The sequence below is a fragment of the Carassius auratus genome, chromosome 1 (assembly GCF_003368295.1).
Source record: "Carassius auratus strain Wakin chromosome 1, ASM336829v1, whole genome shotgun sequence".
Taxonomy (NCBI): Eukaryota; Metazoa; Chordata; class Actinopteri; order Cypriniformes; family Cyprinidae; genus Carassius; species Carassius auratus.
In genome coordinates, this window is record NC_039243.1 from 10,899,665 (window position 1) to 10,924,241 (window position 24,577).

Below are 24,577 nucleotides of genomic sequence, written 5' to 3' on the forward strand. Positions count from 1 at the left end.
ATTAATTAATTATTGTCCTTTAGTCAAATTAATAATACAACATCCATGTTTGTACTTTTGAAGCAAGAATGCTTCAGCAAGATATATTCTTCTCATGCCATGATAGTAGAAGGAAAGGAGTACTAATACAATTAATGATAACACTTTATTTTATGGGTCAATTCTCACAACTAGCTGTTTCTTAGCATGCAAATTACTAGCATATTAGCTGTTTATTAATACTTATAAAGCACATTTTAATGCCTTATTCTGCATGACCATATTGTATATCCATTAATTCACCAAATACCTTAACAACTACATAACTAACTAATAATAACTGTCACTCACATTTTTTTACATAGACATGAAAGTGTAATTTATGAACTAAAACATTTTGTAACATGATATTGATGTATCATGTTCATGGTAATGCAGTGTCTAATTTTAAAATGGTATTTTGGTATTTTTTAAATAATTAAAATAATTTCTTATGATTTCTTTAGTGTGACAGAAAAAAACAACAAAGAAGACTGTTTTGTTGTTGTTGTTGTTGTTTTTGTTTTTTTGACAAAGTTCAGAATTCCTGTTCAGAATGATGTAGATTTTTGAGGTGCACTCTTGTCATAAATTAATCTATTATTTTTCCTACATAATTTTTAACAAATAACATTGGTAAAATATCTATTTAGGAGGTTTAGACCTTTCCAATGAGATAATGTTTGTCATGATTAGATTACCTTTTGATTGTAATATAGTGAAGTAAACTTGGGCATCCCACAGAGAGGACGGTTGATAGTTAAGATTAATAAGCAGCACATTTGTATTTCCTTTTTATAGAATTTATTGAGGGAAAACTGAATATGTTCCCTAATCTAAAGTATTACCCAGTTAATTATTGGATCAAACCATTTGGCCAAATCATAACAGAACACATTTAAAATGCCATGTGTAAAGCATTTAATTGTTTAGTGGAACGGACAGTGGAACGGACAGATAGTAAAGATGAACAGGTAAACAGGTAGAGTGATTCAGGCAGTGATGTCATTAAGAAAGTTAAGTTAAGTCAAAGTTTTTCTTTGAAATATCAACAGCAGGTAAGAATAATCTAGTTATTTACCCGTTTAAAATGAAACTCTAAAATTTCCATCATTTAAAGAATTCTGAAGTACAGTGAAACACAAAGTATGACATGAAGTGACCCATGTTTTATATAACTTGTATATGAAACATGATTCATAATCAAGGAACAGCTATGATTTAGCAAAAGGACAAAAATTCAATAATTCCCTACGTACAGTAAGGTTTAAAAGAACTAAATGTTTAGTAGAAAGACATGCTTTTTCAAATAAAACCAAAACACCATGGTTACTATAGTTTAACCGAGGTTATCATAAATTAACCATGGTTTTGCTACATTAACCATAGTTTAACCATGGTATTTGTGGTAAAAATGTGGTTACACAAATAGTATTCAATACGCCAAAAAAAAAAATAATAATAATTTATTGTTACTACATTTTTACTGCAATAAAACCATGGTTGATTCCCTCCAGGAAAGGGATGAGGTTCATAAAAGCACATAACTTTGTTTTTGACATTTTTTCACCTTTGTGCTGTTTTCAGTCCTATAATACTTGTTCAGGATCTTGGCTGGGAACACAAACTTTTTGAGTTTGATCCAAAATAAAAAAAATTTTTTAAAAACCCCTGAAAGATTGAAACGAGTTAGATATAAACACAAGTATAGCACATTATTGTCACAATTGTGGTGTCAATGAACATGTACGAAGATGAAGATAAAGATGAAGATGAAGATAAGTAGTCTGCTTGTTTGCTGACAAAATAACATGGTTTACTGTACTTCAGTGTGACAGCTTAAATAAATAGGTTACCACTAGATTTTCTCAGACTTTAATTCAAAAACTGAATCAGCACCTAACTGATTATCTGAATGTTTCTAACATAACGTAATGTACACATACAACATACATTCATATTTCAATTTTCTTCAAAAGCTCAATTACGTGATTGATTATTATAATCTTGTCTTATTATATTCAGTAAGAGATGAATATTCCCGCATGTACTATAGCAGCCGCAGGTTCCACATCTTCACCCCGTGCATGTAACGACATCAATAACTTTCCCCTTCATGAGGAAATTCCAGCTTTGCCACCGTCTGAATATACCATGGCCATTGTACCACCTGCACACATGGAGACAGGTCAGAGCTGCAGCTGCTGAACTCAGCAAATAAATTGCATTCATATAAGAATTAATTAATATATGTTTTATGTTCATAGTCAATCTTCAAGAGGTTCGTCAAAACCCTAATAGAAGTAGGGTAAACCCTTATCCCGTCTTCAGTGTGCCCCCTCATATCGAAATAGTCAAACACACAGAACAAAGAAAGGGCAGTTAAAGGAATAGTTCATCCAAAAAATTAAATTTGCTGAAAGAAATACTATTTTAAGGCCTATTTAAATTTCTTTACCCAAGGATTTATCCTTAATCTCAGAACATTATGTATATATGCATGTATACTGTGCACAGTATGCACTTTTTTTCTTGGATGGCATTTTCCAAAAATATGCAATATACAACAAGCTGTATGGATTGTTGTACACCATGAAGTAATGCACACCATTCCAAAAGAAATCAGAGCAGAAAATTAACTGCATCTCCCTCTGAGCAACACATGAAACATTTTACATCTATAGGTGTAAAGATATAACCTGCAGAAAGAGTAAAAGAAAACATGTTAGCATGATTCCCCAAGAGAGAACGAAACATTGTGTCCTCTGGTGGGCACTATGGGAAATGCCATGCCATCAGCATGACCTGTGTTTGAAGCATGTGTGAAAACACTTCCAAATTGATTGGACAACACAGCCCATGACGTCATTAGTGGGGTGCCCGGAAGTATAAGAGGGCACCTGTTCTTTGTCTAGAAGGAGATGTGAAACAGGCAGGCCCTAGACAGACCCTAGGTGAGGAAAGGCACTGTACTGTGTAGTGTGAAAGTCAGTTCAAAGACCAGATCATGACATTGTCGTGAGAGGACAAGACGAGAGTTCATAAACAGCCTCCATATCCATGACGGGACAGGACGAGAGTTCATAAATGGCCTCCATAGCTGTGACGGGACAGAATGGAAGTTCATAGATGGCCTCTAGTGCTCTGAAGAAGCAAGCACTTGAGGGCGCTCTGGCAGGTGCTTTCGAGGAGTCGGCTCTGGCAGATGCTCTGGAGACGAAAAAGCGCAGGACTGGACCAGCAGAAGCAAAGAAGACTTAGGAGACAGTAGGGAGCTGGATGGGACCAGTGGGAATGAAGGAGATAAAGAAGACAAAAGAGAGCTTTCCAGAGCAGATTCTGGGGTGAGGATTGGAGCCATGAATTCTGGGGGCAGCTTCATGTCCAACAGTGCCGAATTAGTGGAAGCCGGCTGGCCTGAGTTGGCAGCAGCTGGCAGATCCGTGTCAGCGGCAACCAGTGGGATTAACGACGAGATGGTAGAGAGGAAGGATTCCTTCACTCTAGCTCGCTCCTGTGGTGTCTGGGAGGTCCACGGAACGATAGTAATTGGCCCTGATCCGGAATCTTGAGTTGAGTATTGCGTCATCAAGCGCCATACACAGGACGAGCCTGCACTCCCACACATACTTCTCAAATGGGAGATCTAGGTGGGCTAGGGTGAAGAAGCATGCCACGATTTCCATCCCAGCAGGAAAAAAGGGAAAAACAAAACACTTTTCCAAACTGGCGGAAAACAAACAAGGGGAAAAAGGGTGCTGCTCACTTTCAGTTTTCGGTCTTGATTCTGTCAGGCAGTTTGTGGTTTTAGTAATGCGCATGACGAAGGAGTGGAGATAAACAAATCTTTTAACCATTTAACATGTACGATCATACCAGTGTGATCAGTCTTGGCCGGTCCCTGAAGTGTACAATCACACCAATGTGATTAGAACTTTTCACGTCATCAACTGCTTTATTTAAATCCACTTTTGTGCTTTGGCTGGCGCGGAGCCAGATTGGACGCTCTGAGCACTTATCATATTATAACCATATAATACTTATTTTAGTTCTCGGACATTTAAATACACATAAGTACTAGCAAAACCATATATTTACAGTTTGTAGAATACAGGATGATGTCTATGGAAACAGCATTAATGATCCTTACAAATATAATCTGACGACATATTTTTAGTGATATCATATGCAGATTGTGTAGTTAACTTTAAAGTTTACTCTGCTCTTCTCCCAGTTTACCAGAGACCTACTTTAACGTTTTGCATCTTGTAAATCCCACAGCTCGGATTCAGTGGGAAGTAACATTGCTGCGCCCATCGCCCAGTGTAGATCAACTAACAAATAAAAGTGTTTAAAGGGGGGGTGAACTGCTCATTTTCACTCAATATCCTGTTAATCTTGAGTACCTATAGAGTAGTACTGCATCCTTCATAACTCCAAAAAGTCTTTATTTTTATTATATTTATAAGAGAAAGATAGTCTGTACTAATTTTTCCCGGAAAAACACGAGCGCCTAGAGGCGTGACACGTGGGCGGAGCTAAAGAATCACGAGCGCCAGTAGGCTTTTGCGTTGAGAGCATGTGGAAGCTGTGACACAGATCCAGAGGCTGAAATTTAACAAGAGCAGCATCAGCAAGGCGTCTCTATGTGGTATGTACTGAAACTGTATATATTTGCTTAGCGGTTTTGGAAAATGACTAAGTTCCACTTTATGTCGTCTTTTTTCTTTTTTTTTTAAGCTGTACATGTGGAAAGTGCAGTTTGATGACAACATCGCATGTTGTTTACTTGATGTGCTTACGCGCTGATAGCTAAGTTAACAACACAGAGATATTTGAAGCAGTTTTACTCACCGCCTGCGGTTCCAACACACGATCGTGACCCTTTTTCGTTGGGATTGCATTATCCTTAAGAAATAAACGATGTGCAAATCCGGCGTCAAACTGGGCCTTGTTTGTAAAACAAGCATCTTCGAAATGCAGGGAACAAACAAAAACACTTGCACAACTCCATCCACTGGTCCCTTAATGCTGTTTCTCTTTTGGTAATCTGTGCAGGGTTGTCTTGCCCTGGCAACCAAAAACACACTCCTTTTGTGACATTTCGCGACGCTCTCGCTCTGATCAGTGATTGTCTATGCTCAGCCTCTCATTGCTCTGCTATACGGGAGCGCACGCTCTTCCGGCAGAAGTGCCTTAGGACCCATATAAGGAAATTCCGCTCCATCTAACGTCACACAGAGCCATACTCGAAAAAACTTTCCGAAACTTGTGACAAACCGGAAGAGGTTTTTTTGGAACAAAAATGCTCCTTCAAACGTACAACTTAATTTTTGAAACTTTGTCCATGTTTAGCATGTGAATCCAACTCTTTAACAGTGTAAAAAACTCAGTATGCATGAAATAGCATTTCACCCCCCCTTTAAACTACCGAATAGATTTACTTGCACATATTTCAGAATCAGAATATCAGATATTTAATAATACAGTGAGGATGTTTGTGAATATCATTATTTTGTAATAAAACAGTAGAAATTAAATAAATGCAAGCATGTGACATGCAGATTTATTGTGCCTGCTCAAGCTGGTAGACAAAAAGGTAGAGGGTTCAGGTAGACAAAAACAAACCGGCCAACCATGTCTCTGAGTATGTCGTTGAAGAGTGCCAGGAAGACTGCTGGGGTGCTGGAAAGCCCAAATGGCATGACCAAATGATCAAAGTGCACAATGGTTGTGTTAAAGGCGTTCTTACATTTGTCTTCCTCTCTAATCCAAACTAGGTGATAAGTATTGAACCTCAGAAAACCTCAGGAGGAAACATGCTCTTCCAATGTCAAAAACTGAGAGCAACACGGTTTTCCACCCAAGTGGTGAGGTCGATCAAATCGTCCAGGTTAGAGGGCAGTTTGAGAGAATAGATCTCGTCATTGATGTATTTGTGGAAAATGGTCCCAGAGCGCCTTAGCATTCCAGCCACAGACTCAAACAAAGAACAGCAGTGATGTTTTTCATCCCACATGGCCGTTCCCCACTCTCTCACTCGACCCACCAAGAACGCGATGGTAAATGCCACCTTGGACTGCTCCTTGGGATAACAGGAAGGCTGGAGCTAGAAAGTCAGAGAGCATTGGGATATATGAAGAAGTGAGTGATATATGTTAGGTTCACCAGAGTATAGAGCAGGAGGATTGAGCTGTGGTTCAGCGTGACAGTGAATGACTCCATTGGGTTCAGGCGAAGGCATAATAACTCGGGCAGTGGGAGGGTTAGTCTACAGCTGATCAAACCACTCTGCCAGCTGGTGGAGCTGGAGAGAGATCTTGGCGTAGGCGTGGTAAGAACCGTAAGTTCCTCCTGTTGCCAACCTAGAAGGCACGTTGCACAAGGGCTCAGCGTAACTCTGTCTCCTCTGCTGTGTCCATGACCTGGTGAGTAGATTCTGTGCTGAAAGTGACTGTACAACACAGACAGCAGGGGGAGCCAATGAGGCACCCTGAACCATGACAAGAGAGTAATAGTATTTTTTGTGTTTTAATAATAATAATATTATATATTATTAGTTTTATTTGTGTTTATAGCATGCAGTGTGCTCTATTGTATTGCCATGCATTCTTGTATATAAAAATATATATATACAATATTATAATAATAAGACTTGCTTAAAAAGTGTGTGGCCAAAACCATCTTAAACTGTAAAAACAAAACTTTGCCAACATGTTTCATACTCACATAACTCACTGGGTGTGCCTGATAAAGATAATGGCATGAATGCAAAATCATCATGACATTTTAACGGTTAAACTTTGCAAATTGTGTAATATTTCCAGTATCTCTTTTCTCTGTTTCTTTTGCAGCTTCTGCAGCATAATTGTATTAAATGAATGTACTTCTCCTATACATCATGAATATAACATACCCAGACTTAATGATTTCTAGTACAAAAAAATAGAGACATTATGAGTGATAAAACTTACTCATCAAATGCAAAAATGTAAAACAGATCATATTTAGTGTTATATAAAAATGTAATGCCTTTGGATTCAATTGAATATCAATGTTTTCGCTTTGGGCTTTTGGTTACAAATTGAATGACAGATGTGCACACTATTTTGGTTATTACCAAAAAAACTTTAATTAAATTAAAACTTGAACTGAATATTTAAATTTGTAAAATGCACAATTCATATTTAATTAAGTTAAAAGTAAAAAGGATATTTAATTAAAAAAGTGTGCATGTTTTTATTTTATTTTTATAATTAGGTTGAACATAGACTTTTCACATCATATTTTCAGCAGGTAAAATGGAAGTAAACAGACCTCTGAAATATGATATCTGATCAGATAAATTACTATTCACATCTATTAAAGCAAAATCCTACAGCTTCATTCAATCACTTTACAGTGACTATTTTTGTTAGTTTGCTTTTATTTCAAATAGTAGTAATCAGCTAAGAATATTACACTGAAATTCACATGCAACACAATGCAACATCACAAATGAGGATGTTCAGGTTCAAGTCTTATTTACCAAAAAAGGAATGATAGATTTAAAGAAGTTCTCATTGGTGTTCAACCAGCTGCACATTGTGACTGAGCAACTGGGTATAAATAAAGCTGATTTCAAGCAATGGACTGAGTATTATACCAACGAGTATTACTGCCTGCTTGCTTAGTTGAATTTTGGTTCACTTGGTATGACTTTTTTATTGTATTTCCATTTGTAGTATTTAAAATTTGTTAATGCATTTATTCGTTACATTATATTTACAATAATGTTGATATTAATAGGACTTTGTCAGCATGTGGATTTCTGCAGCATTCCTTCTTTTCGCATTGGTTGTAAATGGAGTCAAGTCTGAAGGTAAATGAACAAAATAGACTGAATTTCCCTACTTTACTGCAGAAGATGAGAAGGTTTGACGTTTCTTTTTTTACATTCACACATTTCACCAATCTATTGGAACAAATGCTTAAGTTTTATTCAATATTTCTTGCAGAACCTTTCAGCATTGGCCGAAAATGCCCCGTGGGCTGGGAGAAATTTGGATCACAATGCTTTAAATATTTCGCTGACTTAAAACAATGGGCTGAAGCAGAGGTAAGTTTGGGTTCTCTGTAATATAGATACAATTGTGGTCAAAATTTTACATACACTTATCTGCACGCCTCTGCAAAAATGTTATTATTATGTTATTAAATGTTAAGATATATCACATAAAAAAACTATATAATCCTCAAGAGAAAATAATAGCTGCATTTATAAAAAATGCAACAGTTTAAAAGTTTACATATGCTTGATTCTTAACTGTGTTGTTACCTGGATGATCCACAGCTGTTTCTATGTTTTTGTGATAGTTGTTCATGAAGTTTGTCCTTGACAGTTAAGCTACTATTGTTTTCAAGCACCGTTTGCATATTTGAACCCTTTCAAACATTGACTGTATGATTTTGAGATATTTTCTCAATGAGGACAGCTGAGGGACAAAAAGTTCAAATGCTAACTGATGCTCCGGAAGAAAAAAGCACGATGCATTAAGAGCCAAACTCTTTATCCTTACAGAAACAATGTATTGACCTCGGAGGAAACCTTGCATCTGTCAGCAGTCAGCTCACTAACAGTTTCCTAAAAACCTTAGTGAAAAAAAATTCTAAAGGCAACACCCGTACCTGGATTGGTGCTCATGATGCAACTAAGGTAGCTGATTTGTCATTCCCCTTCAAATATCAGTCCAACCAGTGTCAGATAAATGTAAAACTTTGAAATTAAATGAACCGTAAATGTTGTTCAAATTTAATATTGTATACTTTTGTCAGATGTATTGCTTGTGATTTTTCTAATTGTGTGAAGGCTTGTTTGCACATGCCCTAACAAACACCAGAAGCAGCTCCACATTAAAAATTAAATGTGTATATTAGCCAATCAGAGTTCTTATTTAAAGATAAAAGGTAGGGGGGGGGGCAGCAAGTTTGATCATGTTAATTGAATGTTTTTTAGGACTTTGTCTGGTTTTGGAGTGACGGATCAAAGTTTGAGTTCAGTGACTGGCATACTGGTGAACCGAATAATTACGGAGGAAGTGAAAAATGTGTGGAAATGGGCTATGGAGGTAATATATACACGCTGTCCATATATTTAAAGCCATTTAACAATAGTTTTTATTTAGCATAAAATAAACTGTTAAAGGTGGTTTTCATACTTTGCACATTTTCTTACACATTTATATGTATGGCTTTCTCTTTACACTAAATCATATTTGACAATTCATCTGAACAACGTATCTGAATTTCCACAGGTGAGAACCGCTGGAATGATGCACCCTGCAGTACTCTTCTCAGTTTCATCTGTTACAGACCAGCTAGAATTGAGTTCTAATCCTAAATTTGATTGGTAAACCAATCTCTTATGTCTGTCCATCACCAATTTCTAAAGTTTTCAAACTGCTGATTGTAACAGACATGCTTTGATTTTGAATTTTAAAGCAAAACTAAAAGAAAATAATAAAAGAAACTTTAAACTACAAATGTACATCTTTCTTTGTTTCTCTTTAGGGGTTTTGCTATTTTCAAAAATAATTTTGATTATCTGAGCTTTAAGGAATAAAGTGACTGCAGGGGGATCTTTGATGAACAATACACACCTTGATGTTGTAGTTATGACATTTTTCCAGGAGAGGGTACTGCTAACCTGCCATTTACTGTCTCCACGACTTAACCAGACCACCTAGATATTGACTTTAATGTCTCAACTCTCAAGCCACCTTAGCTAAACCAAACATTAGGAGGGTGAAGGATGGTTAACTTAAAAGTACACCTTAATTTAACTGGTCTTGCATGGCTAGAATTGGTCACTGTTTGTCTCATTCTCCAGTGCCTAATGTGCTCAGTTTATGCTGAGAATGATCAGAATCAAATAAAGTCTTAACATCATGCACAAATGCTCTATTATGTTTTTTGTGACCTCAGGGGTTTTTGTTTAGTTTTATTCACTTGGGTGTGTGTTTCTGCATTGTGCTTTGTCCAGCAGTTGTAATGATACTGAGACATGTTGTGTGAGAGTGCCAGGCTGTTCCACTCATGTTTTCCAACTCGGACAGCATTCAAAAGTGCCTCAATGCTCTCTTTGGTTTGACTGGAAAAATTAAATGTATGCCTATTTACCAAGACAATGGCAACAATTATACAACTCCCTTTACATAAGAGAAAGAGAGAGAGAGAGAGAGAGAGAGAGAGAGAGAGAGAGAGAGAGATAAAAGTATGCATTACATATGATTTTCATGCCTTCCATGCATTTGATTTTAAACATCTTTGCTCTATATTTAACTAACATTTTGTATTAATTAAAAGTAATATTAAAATATTAAAAGTAACATTAATATAGAAATAAATGGTGCATAATTTGTAGGCTAATATTGTCTAGTGCTATCAAATCCCCGTAATATAGAAAATATTAAATAATACATTTTATTGAAACAACACATTCCTTTAATTAAAAAAAATATATATAATAATCTGACTTGTTGCCTACAAGATTAATCATGTTATTGGTGTGACAGGAGGCAGACAGAGCAAAAAAAAAAAAAAAAAGGTAGAGGAAGAGCAAGGTTGTTTGCTTCAATCCGTGAGTCTGACAGTCTGTGCTCCCTGTCCTGTGATTGGCTACAGAGCGACAGCTCGCGCCTGGCTCCTCCCTTACGGCACGCTGGCTGGTGTGTGGGTTGCTTATGTCGCTGTGGAGTGCAGAGTGGGGGAGTGACAGAAACGAAAGGAGACTGTGCAAAACAGCCCCCCTCCCCATCCCTCCTCTACGGGAAATGGGTCTGAGGCTGATGGGTAAGACAAGAAGCTGCTGTAACGCTGGTTTATCTGAAGCTACGCAGCTATGGAGGAAAGGTAAGACCCGAAATCCATACAGACACATGGAGAATTATACGGGAAGGGAGGGAATTATGCAGCAGCATCTGCTATACACCAACGCACCATGTTTCCATGGGAAGCAAGAACGGGGGTGGGGTGGAAGGAGAGGAGGAGGAGGAGAGGAGATGGATGCTCACATATAGACTGTGATGGAAGATATCACTGTTGCGTTCGCAGGTTTGGTTCTTTAGATCAAGTGGTTTTGATGCATGTAAGTTAATGCATTAAGCCTGAACTAAACCTGTTCTACTGAAGACTGCATATGAATCATGCTATCATACAATATCAGGTATTTTTAAGAACGAAAGTGAATGTGTTGCATCTTTCTGATAGTCCTCACTATATGAAAAGGTTTTTTATTTTATTTTATTTTTTATTTTTTTTAGCTGTGCACCTAATCTAATATTCTATTGATTTCATTTGCCAGGCTTTCAAATATACTTGCATCTTTTTGCTGGCAGCTTTTTGGCATGATGTCAATATGCTATGCTCCTTGGCCTAAATTCAATCAATCCGACATGCAGGAAAGAAGACATTTTTCATTTGGACTGAAATTTGCTTCACGATCTGTATTCCTCAGTATTTTGTAGTAGCATCTTTACTTAGAAATATACAGTAAAATATACACAACTATAGATTAGAAATGTATTACAAAATACATAGAAATACTTATTTTAATTATAAAAATACATATGTACTATGAAATATATCTGCTTAAACCTATTAATGTATGCTTCTGACTCTTAGACAAGTAAAGTACTAATATGTGATTGAAATAGGAAGCACTTTCCATAATTAAGGAACAACATAAGTTTTTTTTTTCTGTCAGAGAATGTTTCACCATTTGGTCACCTTCAGCATGAACCCATATCTGGTTGAAGGCATCTGGCATTTTAGAGGCATTTTTGTTTTACATGACCACATAATAACTAATGGCCTTCCTACATTGTTCTTCAAGACTTACTGCAGTGAACCAGTTTCCTGCTGCCTTTTACCACAGTAGGTTATATAAATTATCCTCCCTTTTTAGGATGTTTGGTCTAAGTTGGCAAATCCAACCAGCATTTCAATACGCAGAGGCACAATTTTTACATATGTATGATGGTGGACCTCTTCCTACCTTTACCATCTTCTGATTAAAGCAAACTGAGAGTAAAGTGGGTGTTTCTTAACTCTTCCAGGCATTTTCCCAATCCTAGATCATTTGTTTTCGCTTTTAAGTACTTCCAGACCAGGCTGCAGTATTGGGATTGTATTTAATTGCTGAGCCTTGTGCCTGTATTTATTTATTTAATAATAATCTTTTAACCTCTTAACCTTCTCATTGTTAAGAACATCTCTTCTCTGATGACGTGTTGCACAAGTAAACAGCAACAATCCAAACAATTTCAATTTAATGTTTCATGCCAACTTTGAATAAAAGTGTGTTGTTTGTCAAACTAACTTTCATACAATCCACGTGGTTTATTTCACATGTGGTAATTTGCCCTTAAGCCTACATTTGTAATTTAATTACTTAATCAAAAAGTGTGACCGAATAAAACACACTGGGAACAAAAATGTACACAACACATAAGCTGTAAGAACTGAATGTTATTATATAATGTAAAGTCTGTGTCGTGCAAAACTGTATAACCCATAGCATAAATGTATTACATTACAATATCTTTTAGATCAGGATTTTCATAACTGTAGTTAGGGTTATATAAAGAGCTGATGAAAAGAACATAGTTGGTCTATCATTAAATTGAAAAAGATTCAAATAAACAATTGAAACATTGAACATAAAAAAAAACATTGAAAACATATCATGTGACCATTAACCAACATCATACGAATTTGTTGTTAAATTATTGATATATTATTCAAGGGGTACGAAAAGGAAATATCTAGTGGTTTAGCTGACAAAACGTTTGGGAATCCCAGTAATCAAAATAGCATGAGTGGTTTTTCCCTGGGGTAATTCTGCTTCAGTAACTCGAAATAGTCCTTCACAAAATCGCTTGCTTGCATTTGCCAGGATCCTTATGGTTAACACTCTTTGTCATTTGTCATTATGATCTCTGAGATGGAAAGAAGGGGCTCTGGTTTTTACACTGAGAGCTTTTTTTGATAGAAAGGGCATTGTCTGAAGAGTAATGACATATGGCAGCTCAATATTCCATTTCCTTGTATTACATCATCATATGGCATTATCTTTTCATCCGATTCAAATCCCATGTGACCTCATTCCCATTCAAGTTAAAATTAAACTTAAAGTAAGTAGTTTTGAATAATTTTCTAGTGATTATGTGGGATACTACCACATTATATTACTTCCTTTGAATATGAGTGCTTGTAGTTACTGATTCAAAGCTGAGGAAGCTCAAAACATGATTATGATCCCATTCCAGTTACATTTTCAATAAAAACTAGAAGTATTGTGGGATATAAATCACTGAACCAGCTATAATCCAAAGCAAATACAGTCAATGTAATGTTTAGTCATTTAATCATGTTCTGCCTAAACGTTCATTAGTCTAAGAGTCTTTAATCCAATTGCATGACAAAGATCCATTTATTTCAGTCAGTGTTCACTGTCTGTTTTAACTATGATCATGAATGGAAGCCGTTAAAGGTCAAAACCATGGGTCATCATGGGATTTTCCCCCCATCTGTTGTTAAATACACTGAAATCAGTACCAAAGATCACGGTGAACTTCCAAAAAAAACCTTGTTGTTTGTTCTCTGCTCAGGGTCAGAATATTACAGCCTTTTGTAAATTATTAATTAAGTTTGTGTTGTGAAGAGTAGTATTTCAGTATATTTAAACGTACATAGTTATTTAATTCCTCAAAGCAACTGGATTTAATAACAAAGTTGCACTGTAAACTTCACACGTTTTTAATATTGTGCTTATATTTCTTTGTGGATTGTGGTATTATACACTAATGTTCGAAATTTGGGGTCAATAAGATTTTATTTATGTCTTTTATGCTTACCAAGTTTGCATTTAATTTATAAAAATACAGTAAAACAGTAATATTGTTAAAAAATTAATTGAAAATAACCCATATATATATTATTATTATATTATATATTTATATTATTATCATATATATATATATATATATATATATTGATATATATAGCCATTTGCTAAAATCATTTAAGTTCATTTTTTTCCTTATTAATGTACACACAGCACCCCATACTGACAGAAAAACACAGAATTGTTGACATTTTTGCAGATTAAAAAAAAAAAAAAAAAAAAAAAAATCTGATCATCCTTGAGATGGTTCTACACCTTCATTTGAGTCATTCATTTCAGCTGTGTTTTATTATACTGATTGGACTTGATTAGGAAAGCCACACACCTGTGTATATAAGACCTTACAGCTCACAGTGTATGTCAGAGCAAATGAGAATCATGAGGTCAAAGGAACTGCCTGAAAAGCTCAGAGACAGAATTGTGGCTAGGCACAGATCTGGCCAAGGTTACAAAAACATTTCTGCTGCACTTAAGGTTCCTAAGAGCACAGTGGCTCTCCATAATCCTTAAAATGAAGACGTTTAGGATAACCGGAACCCTTCCTAGAGCTGGTCTTCCAGCCAAACTTAGCTATCGGGGGGGGGGAGCCTTGTTGAGAGAGGCAAAGAAGAATCCAAAGATCACCGTGGCTGAGCTCCAGAGATGCAGTCCGGAGGTGGGAGAAAGTTGTAGAAAGTCAACCATCACTGCAGCCCTCCACCAGTCGGGGCTTTATGGCAGAGTGGCCCGAAGGAAGCCTCTCCTCAGTTCAAGACACTTTAATTTTTAGGAGTTAAGGAGTTTGCTAAAAAACACCTGAATGATTCTCTGGTCTGATGAGACCAATAGATCTTTTTGGCCTTAATTCTAAGCGGTATTTGTGGAGAAAACCAGGCACTGCTCATCACCTGTCCAATACCGTCCCAACAGTGAAGCATGGTGGTGGCAGCATCATGCTGTGGGGGTGTTCTTCAGCTGCAGGGACAGGACGAAGAGAGCAAGATGAATGCGGCCAAGAACAGGGATCTCCTGGATGAAAACCTTCTCCAGAGTGCTCAGGACCTCAGACTGGGCCGAAGGTTAACATTCCAACAAGACAATGACCCTAAGCACACAGCTAAAATAATGAAGGCCTGGCTTCACAACAACTCCGTGACTGTTCTTGAATGGCCCAGCCAGAGCCCTGACTTAAACCCAATTGAGCATCTCTGGAGAGACCTGAAAATGTCTGTCCACCAACATCAACCATCCAACCTGACAGAACTGGAGAGGATCTGCAAGGAGGAATGGCAGAGGATCCCCAAATCCAGGTGTGGAAAAACTTGTTGCATCTTTCCCAAAAAGACTCATGGCTGTATTACATCAAAAGGGTGCTTCTACTAAATGCTGAGCAAAGGGTCTGAATACTTAGGACCATGTGATATTTCAGTTTTTCTTTTTTAATAAATGTGCAAAAATGTCAACAATTCTGTCTTTTTCTGTCAATATGGGGTGCTGTGTGTACACGGAGGAAAAAAAAAGAACTTAAATGATTTTAGCAAATTGCTGCAATATAACAAAGAGTGAAAAATTTCAGGGGGTCTGAATACTTTCCGTACCTACTGTGTGTGTGTTAAAATATAATTTATTCCTGTGATGGCAAAGCTGAATTCTTTGTAACATGGTCCTTTAGAAATCATTCTAATGTGTAGATCTGGTTCTTAAAACTTCTTATCACAGAAACTCCTACATAAAAAGTGTCTGCCTCAAATGTGTTCAAAAATACTTCAGCTATGAGACTTTGCTCGTTAACATGCTTGCAACACATAAATTGCAGATTGAGAAAATATTAATTTGACTGCAGCTTAGGTTACCATAGTAACCTGTAGGTCTCTGTAAATTTGTAACCCATTGAGAATATTTTGAATTCTCTTTCATGTTCTGTATAAGTCCAGTGTGCATTGTATCATGGAGATCCCATGTTCTCTGGACATTTACCATGGTTGTGTACGCTTCTTCATTCTACAGGTTTGTGTGTGTGTGTGTGTGTGTGTGTGTATAGACTTACATACTGTATATGTTTCAGTGTTTGTGTGTGTTCATCTCTGATCTCTTTTCTCTGTAGGGCTCAGTGTCAAATGAGGGGAAACTGTAACTGGCCCCTGCAACCTGTGGTCTGTTTGAGTCTCCAGTGGATCAAATACACATTCTTCCCTTAATATCACTGCGTTCTATACAAGAGTACACACGTTTACATGCACAGCGCCTGTGCCTCATCTCTCTGAGGTGAGCGCCACTTCCTTCTGTGAAGTCTTTACTCTATATCAGACCAGATTTCTCTGGTCTGTGGCCTTTTCTCAATCTTTCATGTCATATTTCTTATGGAAAATATTTTCTGTGCTACAAAACAGCTAATTCTTTATGGTGTCTGTACTTAATATTAGAAAAACATTTTCCTTCCCCTTACCAGATATTAATATGACTTATTTTCTGTCCATATTGGAAATTATGGAAGCCCCCCCACCCCCCCAGATTAAAAAATAAGAAATAAACTTGTGAGATATATTCACAATTATGAAAGTTTAAGCAACTGTATGTACGTTTAGTCATCAGACTACTTTCGTCAAAAATGTTGAAATAACTATCTTTTCCATCTTGTTTTAGGCGTGTGCTTTCTGCATCCTTGAATTGTGGGTGCAGTTACATCTTCCAACCGCATGGAGGCGCAGCAAGCTTCTCCTGAAAGCAGCAGTGAGGAATGTACTGTACTAGAGGCTCTGCCTGGCAAGGGAACAGCGCTAATTTGCACTCAACACAAAGGAAAAGTGAGAACTATTTTAATACACACATTCACATAAACACATGCAACACACTCACAGCAGTAAATGATTGCACAGATGGGGTGAAATATCTCTCAAAGGTAGTGTTTTTCCCATGAGCATAAGCTTTCTGTCCCAGAAAAACAAGTGTACCATGATCTCAGGTGGTTTAGTCTATAAATATCATAACTTAAAAGATGAAGCTAAGTGTTCTTATAGGTTAGAGAACATTTATGATGAAAGTGTTTCTCATGTATTCATGTAGCACCTGAAATGTATCCTGAATATTCGCAGAAAAGATAATGAGATAATTTTCAAGCATCAAACTTGTAGTCCCATCAATATAAACAGAATAGGATTGAGACTGCATAGTACTAATGTATAGTTGTGTTTCACGCACAGGCCTTTTTCAGTAACCAATTACAATTCAGATGCTTAGGGAACATGTGGTGGCCGTATTTAAACAATATCCCATTAAAATAGTTACAAAATAAGCCTCCACTCTAGTTTATGCAAATCTATTTTTATAGAATATACAGGGAAATAAAAAAAAAATGTATCAAATGAAATTGAATTCTCTACTATATATTATGAGAAGACTGTATGTCCGAATTCATAGTATTTGGAAAAAAATTAGATGAAAATATTCAGTTGACCTATGTGCTTGTGCTGAGATTTTGAAGTGCATATATTGTGGACACTTTACCGTCCCATGAGGCCACAGGAGAGGATTTATTAATGGCAGTGATGCAATGCAAGTTGCGCCTTGCGTTCATGAATTAAGTTCCTATTCCGACAGTATATGATTTCAGACGCACCGATTTACTTTATATAATGGGGAATTATTTTAGGGAAATGAATTAAATAGAATGGAATAGAAAAGAACTATAGAAATATATTTAGAAAACACCTTCAAATAAATTTTTATAGAAAATTTTGTAAAAACTTAAATAGAACATATTATAAAGAATGTATTTAGAAAATGTTATTTTATATTTAAAATATTAACTATTTGAAAATAGAAACAATTGTAAAAAAAAAAAAAAAAATCACTATAAATACATTTAAAACTTAGATACATAATACATACAAAAATGAAATGGCAAATATTATAAAAAATAAATTAAACAAAATAGAACACCCCTTGACATTTCAGTTCATTTTAGAGTGGATTAAAATTTCTGCTTTATTTATTTTTTTTCTGTGCTGTATACAGGTGTCTGCATTGTACTGTTTGGCTTGTGAGAATCCAGTATGCGTGGACTGTATAAATGGAGAACATGCTGAACACCCCACTGATTCACTGGAGAATATTGTGGACCAACATTTAGCGGCACTGCAGGACAGAGTGGATTCAGCTAAGAACAGGTGCTCCCATGATGCCCATCATGTCAATAAATAAGTAGGCGCCACTGAATATACACCTTTTTCATTTGTTAAATATTTTTACAATGCTTTCATCAGAACCATTTTGGCACACATTGTACCATATTTAAATCCATTCCACAGATGTTACCTTTCCATCAGTATAGAGAACATGAATAAGTCTGTAGATTATCTGTGGGCCTTAGACTAAGCAAAAAATCAATCTCCTAATTGCTTAATTCATTAAATGATTGCATAGTGATTTACTGTTGTTACTGTGCTCAATAATGGTTGATGGATGGATAGACAAATGAATGGATGGTTAATGGACCTATTTAAATAACTCGCAGGCTTCCTCAGATAAGAGAAGCAGTTCAGTGTTTGAGAGACATTCTGCAGCAGTTGAACTCTCAGCGCAGCTCCATAGAGGAAGACATCCACTCCTCTTTCAGCGAGCTCCACAAAACTCTCGATACACGCAAGAGCGTCCTGCTCATGGAGCTGGAAGTCACTTATGGACTGAAGCAGAAGGTATGTGCACAGAAGACTCCACTCGCAGTTGTTAAGCTGCTAAGCTAAAAGCATGAAACTCACACGATGCCTCACACAATATTGGACAAATTAGGCTATTTTAATTAGATTAAATATGCATATTTTTGTATACACTTTATTTCAAAAATTTGTCGTGACTAAGTTTTTTGTATATTTTAAAAGAAGTATCTTGTGCTAACCAAGGCTCTTGTGTTATTTTATTATAACCGATATGCTATTGTAGTTTTTGTTAATATTTAGAATTAGATTTTTATTTCATATTTTCTGTATTAGTTTTAATCTTGAAGTTTTATTAATTTCTAGTTGTATTTTCGTGCTCTTTTTTAAGTTTTAGTTATTTTAGTAAAAAAAAAAAAAAAAACTAAATAAAAACTAAACAAAAGTGAGAAATTTTCCCTTGGCAAATAGTTCAAGTAAAATAAGTTTAAAAAAACTTTTTATAGTTTTGTTTTTAGGTTTGGTTACTGATAATTGTACTGCATTTATCTGGTCACAAATATAGTAAAAACTGTAATGAGAAATATTATTTTCTTCATTAATATATTTTAAATGCCATTTATTCCGATAATGCAAAGCTACATTTTCTGCAGCCATTACTCCACACGTCATGTGATCCTTCAGAAATCAGTCTAATATGGTGTTTTTTAAACATTTCTTCGTATTTTTATGTTGAAAAAATTGGGGGGGGGGGGGGGGGATCTTATGTAATATAAATTTCATTTCTGTTACTTTTAATCAATCCAATGTCTCCTTGCTGGATAAAAATATGAATTTCTTTAAAAAAGACCTTACTGACATCAAACATTTAAACAGTCATGTATATTTATTAATTGAATGTTTATTGACATATATTAACATGTTATTTTAATATAAATTAATTAGGATACAAATTCTTCTTATCTTTTTGAAATGTTTCTATCTTTTGAAATGCCCCTTCTGTTTGATTTTGTGTATCCTAAAGGTTTTGCAGGCTCAGTTGGACACTCTTCTGCAGGAGGAAGCTGCCATCAACTATAACTGCGGTCTGACCGGCCAAGCCCTGGACGGGGGTAACAAGGCTGTCATTCTGCAGACCCATAAAGACGTGGGCGAGAGACTCAGTGACCTGGCCAGCCAGGGCCTTCCTCTTCAGCCTGAGGAGAACGACCAGCTGGATCTCATGATGGAGATCGAAGGACTTCGCAAGTCCATTCACAACCTGGGGACTATCGTCACCACCAATGCCGTGGCCAGTCAGTCCGAGGCATCAGGTGATGGTCTGGAACAGTGTGTCGTGGGCCAGCCAGCATCTGTCGTCATTACCACAAGAGACAAGTCTGGAGGACTGTGTAAGACGGGAAACGCCATCATCTCAGCAGAAGTCTGTACGCCGGATGGCAGCGTTGCAGACGGCGAAATTGTGGACCTTAAAAATGGAACGTATGAATTCCAATACACGGTGAAGAAAGAGGGAAATTTTAGTCTAGCGCTTAGACTTTATGATCAGCATATTAAAGGAAGCCCCTTCCAGTTAAAGGTCACCAGCTCTCCAGATGATTCTTCACCCACCACCACCGCAGCCAATGCTGCATCCACGGGATCCAGTGATGGTGGGGCACGGAAACGGAGCGCCAAGTCCCCGGGGAGCAGAAGCCGGCAGAAGGGTGTCAGACGGGGCGGAAGCTTGTTCAGCACCCCAAAAAAGAAAGTGAATCCGATCGAGGATGACCTCATTTTTAGAATAGGTACACATGGTTGAATAAATAACAAAATTCTTTTTTCCAACAGCCTCTTTAGTTTTGCTGCCTCTTCCATCTAGACCTAGCAGTAAACAAGGTCTCTTAATACATCTTAATTCTCATTTTCACAAATTAAATAAATTAAATTATAGTCTTAAATAAAGAATTCAGTGCATTAAATGCTTATTAAATGTTTATCTACCTCAGTTTTTTTGGTTTGTTTTCTAATAAAATATCTAACAGTCCTTAAATGAAGATATATTTACTTGAGATGCAATTGAACTGATGAAGTTTTGTTTTCTTATAAATTAAAAAAAATTAAATGAGTTTATCCTTAAACAAGAACAGATATCTGTTAATTGGGTATTAAAACTTGTGTTTTCTTCTAATTAAGTGTATTTTTCTGAGGCTGCTGGCAGATATTTGTTCTTGTTTTACCGATAAACTCAGGTCATTTTGATAAATTCAGAGGGTTACTCCACCCCAAAATGAAAATTTTGTCATTAATCACTTACCCCCATGCCGTTCCAAACACATAAAAGCTCCATTCATCTTCGGAACACAATTTAAGATATATTGGATGAAAACCTGGAGGCTTGAGACTGTCCCATTGACTGTCAAGTAAATAACAGTGTCAAGGTCCAAAAAGGTATAAAAAGTCGTCAGAATACTCCATCTGCCATCAGACGTGCAATCTGGGTTATATGAAGCGACGGGAACACTTTTTGTAAGCGAAAAAAACAAAAATAACGACTTAATAATTATAACAATAATTATTTTGTCAGCGATCTCCGCTGTGTCAATCCATATCATTGTGCTTCGTATATTCTTCTGTGTCCTCCGCGCCACAAGGATGCGCTGTTTTCTTTTCAAATCAAAGCTAAATACACGTAGTAACAGCAGTCTATGGGACAGTCTCAGGCCTCCAGGTTTCATCCAAAATATAAAATTGTGTTCTGAAGACGAACTGAGCTTTTACGGGTTTGGAACGACATGGGGGTAAATGATTAATGACAACATTTTCATTTTAGGGTGAAGTATCCCTTTAATGCATCTTTGTTGAATAAAAAAAATAAACCAAACAATCTTACTGATTCCAGATTTTTTAACAGTCTTTTATTTGACATCTGTTTTTATAGGAACAAAAGGGAGGAATAAAGGAGAGTTCACTAACCTCCAGGGAGTAGCAGCTTGTTCAGAAGGAAAGATCTTAATTGCAGACAGCAACAATCAGTGCGTGCAGGTAACAAGGCCCTGTCATCATCCACTATTTACCAACATGGAAACTGTAGGTACAGTATTTCTGAATAACTGACCTCAATCCTCTGTTGATCAGATATTTTCAAATACGGGGGAGTTTCAGAGCCGGTTCGGGGTACGTGGCCGTTCACCGGGGCAACTTCAGCGGCCCACTGGAGTAGCTGTGCATCCAAATGGAGACATTATCATTGCTGACTATGACAATAAGTGGGTTAGCATCTTCTCCAGCGAGGGCAAATACAAGGTCAGTTAAAAGCAGAGTTCAGAATTAGTGTGCAACTGCTTGAATACAAACTGGAATAAAATGCCTGCTTAGTTTTATTGACAATGTTCTGATGTTTCTGCAGGCTAAGCTGGGCTCAGGAAGGCTGTTGGGGCCAAAGGGTGTATCAGTGGATCAGAATGGTCATGTTATCGTCGTGGACAATAAGGCTTGTACTGTTTTCATCTTCCAGCCCAGTGGGAAACTCGTCACTAAGTTTGGCAGCAGGGGAAATGGCGACAGACAGTTTGCAGGTAGGTACAGGCCTACAGCATCTGATGAAGGGCTGCAGACTGCACTGTAACATACAGATGCAAATTATATAAAATGTAGCTTTATGATTTGAGTTGATACAATCATGTAATGTAATCATTCAATGGTTCTGTATGAATTTAACCTAGACCCTCCTTTCCATATAGGCCCACACTTTGCAGCAGTCAACAACAACAATGAAATAATCATCACAGACTTCCATAACCACTCTGTTAAGGTAATCCTAGGCATGCTGGGGTTTTTTTTAACACTGTCGATATTCAACACAAATATTTCCATGTTGTTACACGAACAAGAGGGTATATTTTTTGTCTTCTATTTGTAAAGTATAATATTCTGTAATCTATATTATATTCCTATTTCAAACTCTCTTATAGGTATTTAACGCAGATGGAGAATTCTTGCTGAAATTTGGCTCAAATGGTGAAGGGAACGGTCAGTTCAATGCTCCCACAGGGGTTGCTGTGGATGTCAATGGGAACATTATCGTGGCAGACTGGGGAAACAGTCGGATTCAGGTAATGAGTCCTTGTGAAGTCCTGTATTGACTTTGACAGACACATGAGTTAGTCAGTATGAACTCTAACTGCTCTCTGTCTAGACAATGTAGCCAGAAACATTTATCTGGTACCTTAAAATCTAGTGTATATACAGTACAGACCAAAAGTTTGGACACACCTTCTCATTCAAAGAGTTTTCTTTATTTTCATGACTGTGAAAATTGTAGATTCACACTGAAGGCATCAAAACTATGAATTAACACATGTGGTATTATATATGGAATTATATACATAACAAAAAAGTGTGAAACAACTGAAAATATGTCATATTGTAGGTTCTTCAAAGTAGCCACCTTTTGCTTTGATTACTGCTTTGCACACTCTTGGCATTCTCTTGATGAGCTTCAAGAGGTAGTCTCCTGAAATGGTCTTCCAACAGTCTTGAAGGAGTTCCCCGAGAGATGCTTAGCACTTGTTGGCCCTTTTGCCTTCTGTCTGCGGTCCAGCTCACCCCTAAACCATCTCGATTGGGTTCAGGTCCGGTGACTGTGGAGGCCAGGTCATCTGGCGCAGCACCCCATCACTCTTCTTCTTGGTCAAATAGCCCTTGATTCCTTCAGTGTGACTCTACAATTTTCATAGTCATCAAAATAAAGAAAACTCTTTGAATGAGAAAGTGTGTCCAAACTTTTGGTCTGTACTGGGTATATACGAATAGATATAAAAAAAAAAAAAAACACTTTTTGAACGGTACTATGTAGTTAAATTGTATTACATAAAAATAATATACATAAATTGAATAAACACAAACATTCAAGATAGAACATAAAAAAAAATCCTTCTCTTTCTCAGGTGTTTGATGGGAGTGGATCGTTTCTGTCCTACATTAATACAGCGGCAGACCCTCTCTATGGGCCGCAGGGTCTCGCTCTGACCTCGGATGGCCATGTTGTGGTGGCTGATTCTGGGAACCACTGCTTTAAAGTGTACCGCTACCTGCAATGACTTCAGAGAGACTCTGATCTAAGACGGAAAGAGAATCCAAGTCATACTGTAGATGTCCAAATCTTGCACTTAATGTAATGTAATGGTATTCTATCTCCTTGGTTTTCTCCTTGTCATCTTTTTGAATTTCGAACTACTGTGGGAAAACTCTCCTAAGAAGACTAAAGCTTGTTAACACTGTTTATGGGATGCCTTGGAATGCCTTTGCCAAACCTCCACACTCCACACTGTGGAAATACTGAGACATCAGAATGCATTGGTGAGTGAACGACCACCCAAGCTGAAACTTATGTGCTGCATGTGTAGACCGTGCATGCGCCGCCAGCTTTTGGACACGTCCAAACCCCATCTGACTTCTAGGATGCTATTAGAACACTATCTCAAACCTTTAATGAACTTTTTGATGAGTTATTGAGCTGCTCATAACTGATGCACCCAAGAGAGAAGAAAGAGAAGCTTTAGCATTCCTTCTTTGATGTGTTGGCTCCATTCTTCATGCATCTTACTGTTAAATTATTGGTTAAAAGTTTGGAATAATTAAAACATTTTAATCTAAAGAAGTCTCTATGTTCAGCAAGATTGCATTTATTTGATCAGAAAAACTGTAAAAACAGTACTATTGTGAAATATTATTACAATTTAAAATAACTTTTCTGTTTGCATATATTTTAATGTTATTTATTCTTTTTAAAGCAAAGCTGAGTCTTCAGCATCACACAGTCCTTTACAAATCATTCTAATGTGCTGAAAAATTTCTTATTATCATCAATGCTAAAAACAGTTTTTGCTGTTTAATATTATTGTGGAAACCGTTATACACTACCATTCAAACGTTTGGTATAAGTGAGGTTAAAAAAAAAATAATAATAATAATACTTAAATTCGGCAAGGATGCATTAAAT

The 24,577-nt window shown here is 36.8% G+C and overlaps 3 protein-coding genes across 7 annotated transcripts in view; 2 read left to right on the forward strand and 1 right to left on the reverse strand.

The window, feature by feature from the left end:
* LOC113109348 (myb-like protein U) overlaps positions 1–24,577 on the reverse strand; it is a 972,647-nt gene that overhangs the window by 211,651 nt on the left and 736,419 nt on the right. The gene's annotated exons all lie outside the window — the stretch shown is intronic.
* Positions 6,357–9,947, forward strand: LOC113109951 (ladderlectin). Of its 2 annotated transcripts, none has more exons than XM_026273871.1 (6): positions 6,357–6,446; positions 7,807–7,879; positions 8,016–8,116; positions 8,579–8,713; positions 9,014–9,125; positions 9,312–9,947. In XM_026273871.1, the coding sequence occupies exons 2-6, from the start codon at positions 7,819–7,821 to the stop codon at positions 9,389–9,391; spliced, it is 489 nt and encodes a 162-aa protein (XP_026129656.1). In that variant the 5' UTR covers positions 6,357–6,446; positions 7,807–7,818; the 3' UTR covers positions 9,392–9,947. The 2 variants fall into 2 exon arrangements, with proteins under 2 accessions (XP_026129656.1, XP_026129646.1); XM_026273861.1 differs by lacking the exon at positions 6,357–6,446 and adding an exon at positions 7,561–7,710.
* Positions 10,696–24,106, forward strand: LOC113109536 (tripartite motif-containing protein 2). Of its 4 annotated transcripts, none has more exons than XM_026273152.1 (13): positions 10,696–10,908; positions 15,872–15,949; positions 16,047–16,207; positions 16,586–16,746; positions 17,957–18,108; positions 18,456–18,636; positions 19,619–20,381; positions 21,515–21,618; positions 21,712–21,879; positions 21,983–22,151; positions 22,317–22,387; positions 22,548–22,688; positions 23,523–24,106. In XM_026273152.1, the coding sequence occupies exons 4-13, from the start codon at positions 16,639–16,641 to the stop codon at positions 23,673–23,675; spliced, it is 2,010 nt and encodes a 669-aa protein (XP_026128937.1). In that variant the 5' UTR covers positions 10,696–10,908; positions 15,872–15,949; positions 16,047–16,207; positions 16,586–16,638; the 3' UTR covers positions 23,676–24,106. The 4 variants fall into 4 exon arrangements, with proteins under 4 accessions (XP_026128937.1, XP_026128927.1, XP_026128918.1 ...); XM_026273142.1 differs by having other exon boundaries at positions 15,877–15,949; XM_026273133.1 differs by lacking the exon at positions 15,872–15,949.